At 41.0% G+C, this 9,716-nt stretch overlaps 1 protein-coding gene across 2 annotated transcripts in view; it reads left to right on the top strand.

Annotated features, from left to right (window-relative positions):
- The first annotated feature begins 628 nt into the window (after nt 1-628).
- napsa (napsin A aspartic peptidase) overlaps nt 629-9,716 on the top strand; it is a 9,617-nt gene continuing 529 nt past the window's right edge. Inside the window, exons 1-9 of one of the 2 annotated variants that reach the window (XM_053637797.1) lie at nt 629-859; nt 4,107-4,266; nt 4,840-4,963; nt 5,079-5,197; nt 5,292-5,491; nt 6,012-6,134; nt 6,843-6,987; nt 7,763-7,861; nt 8,089-8,267. In XM_053637797.1, coding sequence (XP_053493772.1) covers nt 795-859; nt 4,107-4,266; nt 4,840-4,963; nt 5,079-5,197; nt 5,292-5,491; nt 6,012-6,134; nt 6,843-6,987; nt 7,763-7,861; nt 8,089-8,250 — 1,197 coding nt within the window. In that variant the 5' untranslated portion in view covers nt 629-794 and the 3' untranslated portion in view covers nt 8,251-8,267. Of the gene's footprint in view, nt 860-4,106; nt 4,267-4,839; nt 4,964-5,078; nt 5,198-5,291; nt 5,492-6,011; nt 6,135-6,842; nt 6,988-7,762; nt 7,862-8,088 lie in introns of both variants that reach the window. The other variant, XM_053637796.1, reaches the window with a different exon arrangement.

The following is a 9,716-nucleotide window of genomic DNA, read 5'->3' as shown; positions in this document are numbered from 1 at the left end:
CTGGTGGCTTTGCGGATGCAGCGTGTGGTGTAAATGTCTATGATGGAGGGAAGAGACATCCCAATGATCTTCTCAGCTGTCCTCACTATCCGCTGTAGGGTCTTGCGATCCGATAAGGTGCAATTTGGTGTGGATGATTGGTGGGAGATGAGCTTTTTTCCCAACCTTCTCAGAAAGCAAGGACGCTGCTGAGCTTTCTTGGCTATGGAGCTGGTGTTGAGGGACCAGGTGAGGTTCTCCATCAGGTACCAAATGACTGACAGTCCTAACCAATATTTTAAACAAATGCAAACAAATTATCATCAAAGGGGGAAAAAATGATACGTTATTATTTCAAAATGTGACATATTGCACGTGTTATTCTCTTCATATCTGAATTTGTGTTCATTTTCCATAAGGGGTGCCAATAATTCAGTCCCACACTGCATTGCAGTTTCATTTGGAAAGTTTGGAATTAACTAAAATAATATAATAACTACATTATATATAAATATCTAATTTACATAAAATGACAAAATGATAGATAAGAACAAAACGTTGAAGCACTGATCGAGTGGGATCTGGCAACACTATGGTGTGATTTGATTGACATCAGCAGCAGCCAATCACAGAGGAGGTGATGTTCATCGAATCAGCGCTGACAGGACCGGACACAGCCGAGAATGGCCGAAGTTTTCCGAAGCTCAGAGGCAGTAGCGGAAGTCTTCAGGTGCAGTCATACTGGGCGAGAGAGAGAGAGTTCACAAACTTTAATCTTCCATTCGCTTTGTTTGTTGGTGGATTGAGGTGTAAACATGAAGAATCTCGGACTGATTCAGGGATTATTGCTGTTTGTTATGAGCAGTGACGCTATTATCAGGTAAAAAAAAACTCTCTCTCTCTCTCTCTCATATATATATATATATATATATATATATATATATATATCACTTTTGTTTTTATTTAATTTCATTTAAAAAGCTCAGAGTCGATGCATGGAGGAGAAATGCACGAGGTTTCATTTTTATGATTATGATTGTTGAATGAAGATTAATAAAATAATAAATAGACTATAAAATGGTGCTCGGGTTGTGTGTGTGTGTGTGTGTGTGTGTGTGTGTGTGTGTGTGTGTGTGTGTGTGTTTACTCTGATTAATGCATCGTATGTTTGGGATTAAAACACAAAGTCTGCTTGTGGAATATCTCCTTCACCACAACTGCATGTCTTCTTTTTACTCATCTCTTTATTTGCACTTTTATTGTCTCTTTATGTAAAATATTTAGAGGAAGCTCTCGTGATTAAAGCAGTCTTAAAGGTTCATCAGTCCACACTGTCTATGCCTTTGTTCGCTGTTTCACTACTCTACTCTGTTTCTGGAAAGGAAAAAAAAAAAACCCAAACAAGTTTCGTTTTCGGGTCTCTCTTTATTTCCCCTCCTGCGACAGAAAAGTGACTCTTGTCCTTCAGACTCTCTCCTGTCAGTTCCCTGTTATTATTTTATCACTTTTCTTGTTGGGGGAAGTAATAGAAAAGTAAGTGTACTTCAGGAATAAGTGAGGAGGCTTGGACATGCTCGGCTGCAGTAAAACAAAAATATATACAGTGATGTGTCGTTTGTAAAAGAGTCGACTCTTTGAGGTGAACGTTATAAAGCGACTCAGTGAAGGTCACTGTACAAGTACAAGCAGATCCAGTGTGCAGTTCCTGATCAAGCTGTGGTTCAGTACATAAAAAAAGAAAGAACATCCAGGTGTCCAATCTTATCTGGAAAAGGCTGGCATGGATGCAGGTTTTCATTCTAACCAAGCCGAGCTCACTGATTAAACAGCTGGAATCAGGTGAGGCTCCTGCTTGATGGGAATGAAAACCTGCACCCACACCGACCCTTTGTGGATAAGATTGGACACCTCTGATCTAAAGACCTGTGATTTGTCCTTCTGATGAAAATTCAGTTGTTCTGTATTCATGACTCTACTCACAGTTTAACTCTGACTATACCCCTCCTATTATCTTTGTGGTCGATTTGACTCCATTCAATGTTTACCGCCTCTAAATACATAATTCATCATATTTTTTTTGGCTTCTTATTTAATGGATTTTTTCCCCCCTAATTTAATGTTGACAACTGCGTAAACATTAAATTACCATGATGATATGTTTTCAGTGTCCTGTACACCTTTTGTAGCATTAGTGTTCTTTGGGGTCAGGCTGTTTTAGCTGTATAAAACAACGTAAGAAATGTAAAACAATTTTACACAAATCTATTTAGGATGATATTGAGGTCACTATTACACAATTTTATAATCTTCAAAAACTTCCCTCTGCTTTAGGGTTCTAACCTAACATAACTGTACCGGTAGTTTTGCAGTACCACTGATGGTTCACATGACATGGGGGAGGGGAAAACATCATTCTCACGAGGACATTGATAGTTCACCCAGCATAGGGGAGGAGCAAACAGGAGAAAGCCTTCTAAACCATTTCTCTTGATGCTCTGTGGGATCTCTCTGTCTCAATTGAAAATGACCTCCAAGCAAAGGTTTTCTGTCAGTGAGGTTCTTAAATTTTTTTTAAAAAAAGTTTATTTATCCTTTATTTAACCAGGAAGATCCCATTGAGATATTACAATCTCTTCTTCAAGGGAGACCTGGTCAAGACGGCAGCACACAGTTTCTCACAGAGATAATCACAGAAAACAATAAGAGTAAAATCAAGAAAAGCACTTACAAGACTCCTTTAACACTGTTTGCAGAAGCTGTATAAAAGCATAAAAAGAAAAAGCATGTTTGCCAAATTCTGAGTAAACCTTTTGGACTTTTAACCGAATGTGTGACTGAGATCTAGTACAATAACTATTTGTATAAAACGTTAAGAGATTAGAAATATAAAAGGGCAATTTACCTAGAAGTGCCTTAGCAATGAATATATACATATGCAATTTCCTCCTATGATGCAAAGATGTCCATGCCAATGATTCATATAGTATACAGTGATGAGTACGTGAATCTGCACCACAAACAAAGTGTAACGCTGCATGATCGACGCACACACACACACACACACACACACACACACATACACATAGTCCAGTTTCCTTAATAAAGATGAAGCCGCATGCACGTAAACAAGGTCAGCACAATCAATTATAGATTAAAAAAAGTACTCTCCACTATGTTCTTTGTAGCTTCATAAGGAAAGCAGTTTTTTAAACAATAAAAGAACCTCCATTTTGGGTTTGTCACAGTTCTTTGACAGTGAAAGTGACGTAGCAATAGAAGAGAATGTGTCTGAGACAGACGATAATGTTGAGGAGGACCCTGATTATGAGGCATCTTCCTCTGATGAGAATGAGATTCTTATTGTTGACCCTTCTGTTGTCTCTCAACCACCAGAGGACACGTTACCTTCCAAATGTGAAGTTATTATGGTCCCACTTGAACGACAGGTAGACTCAATGATGCTAATGTCATCAAAATGGTTCCCGGCCCCACCGGATATACTGTCAGCCATGTCCAAGACATAACGTCAGCATGTGAGCTCTCGTAACCTCACCAGTTGAAAAGGATATACTTGAGATGGCAAACTTAGCGGGGAGGCGCGTGTATGGGGACAATTCGAAAGATTTGGATGTGTCCCACGTGCAAGCCTACACTGGGTTGCTGATTTTGGCAGGAGTGTACAAGTCAAAAGGAGAAGCAAGAGTAAGCCTTTGGCATGCTGACACTGGAGTGGAAAGATTTCCAGGCACCAGGTCTTTAAAGACATTCCATGTTTTCTCCCGTGTCATACGCTTTGATGACAGAGAAACCAGGCAGGGTGTGACAAACTCACAGCTATATATACGGGACGTATGGGACCCTTTCTTTACAATCCAGGCTCCCATGTATGTATGTCTGGTTGCATTTCGTGCATTACCACTTCCTGGTAAAATAAAGTTGAAAGAAAGAAAGAAAAGGAAGGAAAATCTGATGATTTTTGTAAGAAACCATTCTGTTTTTAATTTCCAGTCAGATACTTTGTATAGTGATTAAGTAAGAAGTCATGGTAATGACTATCTACTGTAAAAGCGTATCATGAAAAAGCTCATCACATCACAAAAAAAGTGTTCACACCGGATGTATTTCAGGATTCCTCTGCGGCGGATGCCCTCTGTTCGCCGCACGCTGGTGGACAACGCTCTCGCTCAGGGCCAGCTGAAATTGTGGAAGGCGGAGGAAGGCAGTGACGTGGTGTGGAGCACGGACGCCACTCATTGTCCGGTGGAGAAACTCTCAAACTTCATGGACGTAAGCAGCAGCAGCACCTTGACAAAGACTGCTACACTACACCTCTAACAAAGCTTTATCACAGTAGTTTCTGGAGGCAGTAGTTCCTTTAACTGATTCATAATGTGTCGTCATGGTGACCTGGACATCGCTCTTTATACTGTATTACACCACAGCACTGGCATTCGTGATAGATTTTCTATAACCGCAGTAGCGCAGGTTTATATTAATGCTCTCGTTCTAATACTTTACCATTTCTATAGTAACAGCTCATTCACAGGGACATGTACAGATTAAAAAACGTGCGTAATCCTTGATATTTTGTGAGATGTTTATGGAAGGAGTCTCCAGAATAAAGAGAGGGCTGGTGAGGGAACAACTGTTTAGAGCTGCTGTAACGTAACTGAGAACAGGAACTAACTTGTTTCATTGAAAATAAAAAGTAACTATAAATGGATAAGATGTACGAGATGTCAGTCTTTAATAAGTAAAAATGTGTAATCGTTGGGAAGGTGCTGTGGTGTAAGAGGAAACACTTGCGGATGTGCCGTTATTGGAGGATAATGAACTTGTATATTGCTGTGACTTTCTCAGGCTCAGTATTACGGTGTGATCAGCATCGGGACTCCGCCGCAGGAGTTCACCGTCCTGTTTGATACCGGCTCCTCCAACCTGTGGGTTCCCTCCATCCACTGCGCCTTCTTCGATCTGGCCTGCTGTGAGTAAACACAGCTGATCTCTACAGGAGGCTCCAACACCATAAGAGAGATCTAATAGAATTATTGGCACCCATAGGAATAAATTCTCTTTCTTTCTCACTCTCTCTCTCTCAGGGCTCCACCATCGATATGACTCCAAGAAGTCGAGTACGTATGTACAGAACGGTACTCAGTTCTCCATCCAGTACGGCAGAGGAAGTCTGAGCGGTTTCTTCAGTCAGGACACGGTCACGGTGAATGTCCTGCATTCTGATGGAATGTGTTTAACATTTAATAACGATTAAAGCTGTTATGTAATTGTGTGTGTTTGTGTATGTGTACGCGCAGCTGGCAGGTCTGGGTGTACAGAACCAGATGTTTGCCGAGGCGGTGAAGCAGCCGGGCGTGGTGTTTGCCCTGGCGAAGTTCGATGGCGTGCTCGGCATGGCATATCCTATCCTGTCAGTGGGAAAAGTCCGACCCGTATTCGACTCCATCATGGCTGGCAAACTCCTGCAGCAGAACATCTTCTCCTTCTACATCAACAGGTACGGCTTCACTCCACCTTCTGGGTGTGGTCAGGATCCTCACTCCTGATAAGCGACTGGCACAACTGAATGGAGACGACGTTTACACGTTAGTGCTGGTTCGTGTGTGATTTGGGTCCAGTTGCTGAGCTCTGGAGTAGAGTTTATTCAGTTCTTTATAATTTTATGTTCTAGAAATGACACTGGTGCTGTGCGATAAAGTAAAACGTTCTGAGACCTCCCCCTGTCTTCAACTGTTCCACATATCACATAATAAAGTAGCACTTAACAACACTTTTCATAATTGTTGGTCTATTTATAAACGAGCTCAGTGTGTTTTTGTGTCGTCTTCATCGTCCCTGGCCCTCCCCTGCCCAAAACTTCCCCATAGCTCAATACTCAATAATTTCACTTCTGCTTTTTTTGGCGGACAAAGATCACATGATGGAATGCTTTGCCTAAAGTGTGTGTGTGTTTGTGTGTGTGTTTGTGTGTGTGTGTGTGTGTGTGTGTGTGTGTGTGTGTGTGTGTGTGTGTGTAGAGACCCTAAAGCGGAGGTCGGGGGGGAGCTGATGCTGGGTGGTTGTGATAAGCAGTATTTTGATGGAGATCTTCACTACCTGAACGTCACCCGGAAAGCTTACTGGCAGATCAAGATGGACACGTAAGAAGTGATTGTGAACTCCAACCCCCCCCCACCTCACCCACCCACACACACACACGCACACACGCACACACACACACACACACACACACACAGTAACCATGACAACACTGTTCAGTCCTATTAACACAGATGAAATAAAGATCGGACATCACATCACATGCCCCTGAACTGTTTTCAGTGCGACTCAGTTTCCCAGTTAAAGAATAAATAAATTAATTTCAATAAATAAAGAAATTTAACAATACAGATAAATTCCATAACATTTTATTGAATTTATATATATTTATTATCTTAGCTAACACTCAGCGTAGCATGGTAAGTGTAAGTCTGATTTTTTTAAATGAACTTCGACAGAACGAGCGGCGAGTAAAAGCAGTGTTTTTTTTTTAATGAAAAAAAAAAAAAATAAATAGGTTAATCGGTTTAATGCTTTAAATGAATTTAAGAAGTGAGTTTAAAGTGAGTTTAAAAAGCCAGACTGATAGATAAGTGCTCATATCAGAAAGAGGAAACACAAATTTGTGCTGAAAATAAAAGATCAGTACAGTGATAAGAGCATTAAACATCTGAGATCAGTGTTTAGTGTGTGCTGGGTGTGTTTATAATAACACTGCACTCACACACACTAAAACTGATGATGTCGGGTTACAGTGTGTGTATGATGGTGTGTGTGTGTGTTGATATGGTGTGTGTGTGTTGTTGCAGAGTGGAGGTGGGAAGCACACTGACACTGTGTAAGGACGGTTGCCAGGCGATTGTCGACTCGGGAACGTCCATGATCACAGGGCCTGTGGAGGAGATTCGAGCTCTGAACAAAGCCATCGGGGCCGTCCCTCTGATCATGGGGGAGGTGAGCGACCACACACACACACACACATCTTATGAAATGAGTTTCTCAATTCCATACAAATGAGGTGTAATGACAAATCCAAACGATTTGATTCCTCGAACGATTCCTCGGACCGTTCTCCTCTGACGTTCTTCAGTTCGCTGCTCACTGCTTTACTTCTCTGCAGTTTGTTCCCATTTACTGTTAGACATACAAAAAATAAATGGAAGAAACATGTTTTCATTTCATCTTTTAGTTCTCATTAAATATGTGTAGAGACGTTAGGAAGAAAAAGGAAGTAGCAGATATCGTTGGTGCCTCTGGTGAGTCTACGTAGCTAGCTTGCTTTGCTAATCTAATCTGAGCTCGAAGCTAGTATGAAGCCTGAGCATGTATCATGTACAACAAACTTCAATACATTTTTAGCAGAAGTGTTGGGTATAAATGGTGTAGCGTGTTGTAGGCTGTACATTTGTACTAATGCTGTACAGCATACTAATGTTTCTCATCATTCCCACAAGGGACAAACTACAAGCGACTGTTTGTGTTGGTTTAAGCTCATCTTTTTGTCCTTGCACAGTGTGTGTTAAACGTCTTCTATCCTTCATCAGGGTCAGTTAATAGATTTCTGGTTGCACTGTTTCTCATTTACTGAGAATAAACCACCAGCCAAATGATAGCCGCATGATGGATGGAGTACAGGGGTGCCAATACTTTTGTACCACACAACAGTTTACAACTGTACACCTAGATGAAGAGACAGGGAAACTAAACGATACTTCCTCTCTCGCTGTAGTACTGGATTAGCTGCAGTAAAATTCCCTCACTGCCGGTGGTTTCCTTCCATCTGGGAGGGAAAGTGTTCAGCCTGACTGGAGAGGACTACGTGTACAAGGTAACACACTTCCTGTTTCCTGTGCTGCTGTTGTTTGTCTGAATGACGAGAAGAAGTCTCGTTTCTCGTATTAAAGTTCACGCTGTCAGTTGAAGGTGTGACTTGGATACAAAGTTCAGAATGTTGTATTGTTAAGGTGCAGTAAACATAACCCCCTCTTTCTCTCTCTCTCTCTCTCTCTCTCTGTGTGTGTGTGTGTGTGTGTGTGTGTGTGTGTGTGTGTTCAGTCCACAAAGATGGGCGTGTCTGTGTGTCTGTCTGGTTTCATGGCGTTGGACATACCGCCCCCTGCTGGTCCTTTGTGGATCCTGGGTGATGTTTTTATGGGCCGTTTCTACACCGTCTTCGACCGAGACAACAACCAAGTGGGATTCGCTCCTGCCAAGTGATTCCAGTGAACCTTGAGGTGGTTGATAAGAAGTGTTTGAGTGCTGACATTGTTCTGACATTTCTCTCCTTATTTGCATGTAAACGCCGCATAGATCTGAGCAACTCTTTAAGCAGTGTTTCTTTTCAATGAAACTCTTTAAATGGATCCAAAAAAAAAAAAATGAAGTCTGGAAAAAACCGGCTCACTCCAGGTTCTCCAAGTGGAATAAAAAAAAAAGGTTACTCAAAGGGGTACCTCAATGGGGCAAATCAGTGGGGTAACTCAATGGTTAAGATGAAGGGTTAAATTCAGTGGTTCACCCAAAGTGTCACTCGAAGTGTAAACTCAATTGGGTAACTCAGTGGGGTAACTCAGTGGGGTAACTCAGGGGGGTAACTCAGGGGGTAACTCAATGGTTAAGATGAAGGGTTAAATTCAGTGGTTTGCCTAAAGTGTAACTCGAAGTGTAAACTAACTCAGTGGGGTAAATCAGTGGGCTAATTCAATGGGCTAATTCAATGGGCTAATTCAATGGGCTAATTCAATGGGCTAATTCAATGGGCCAGCTCAGTGGGGTAACTCAGTGGGGTAACATCTAGCATTACCCAAAATGTAACACAAATTTCTGCCATTTAATTTTTTCCATATTTGCTTACATTATTAATACATTATTATTTGAACCTTGCACAAAGTTGAATATACGCCAAAAACGGAATCTAACAATATATATAGTCTTAAAACAATATAAGGTTAATGACAGTATATTTCACAAACACCAGCACAGTATCGTTGTCTCACTCTCTTTTCCTTCATACACACACATCAAATCCTTTCTCTGATCATATCAGCTTGTTTTGTTTTATCATAAAGTTTAATCATGTCCAGTCACATTCAGCCTGAATACAAAGGCTTTCTTTTTTTAAGTGAACTCAAATTCCTGTTTCATTCTCCTACATTTCTGTTTGAATATTTTGCAAAGTTTCCAAAAAGAGTACGAGTGTGAGACGACGTTATCAAAAGAGCGTCAGACAGGTCCGGTTAACGGCTCCGTCACACTACCAAACGAAACCGCGTGATGAACACCAGCACAGGTTCAACTATTATGTTCATTATTAACATCAAGCTTGGAACTTGGATTATAAATAAAGTACCGCATGGACCTTAAGCACGCTGTAATCTCCTGGCTAGCTTTAATTTCCTTTTTTGCTGTGTTTAAATGTGTCCAATCACGAGAGGTCTGAATAACCAGGATGTGATCTGAGGACAGAGTCGACTGTTAAAGCATCAGTTAGAACTTGTGTTAAAATTTCCTGCAAAAAAAATCCGGCAGCTTTCAGAATTTTGTGTTTATTGAAAAGGAGAAACAAACGCTGAATTCCAGCTGAATACTACTCCTGGGCGACGTCATGAAGTATGACGAAAAATTATTTTTATCTGTTTAGTTACATTTAATGTAAACAAGTTGGTTCTTGTTGTCAGTTACAT

The sequence above is a fragment of the Ictalurus furcatus genome, chromosome 12 (genome assembly GCF_023375685.1).
Source record: "Ictalurus furcatus strain D&B chromosome 12, Billie_1.0, whole genome shotgun sequence".
In the NCBI taxonomy this organism is placed as follows: Eukaryota; Metazoa; Chordata; class Actinopteri; order Siluriformes; family Ictaluridae; genus Ictalurus; species Ictalurus furcatus.
The sequence above is the reverse complement of the archived record's forward strand: the minus strand, read 5'-3'. Positions and strand labels throughout refer to the sequence as shown.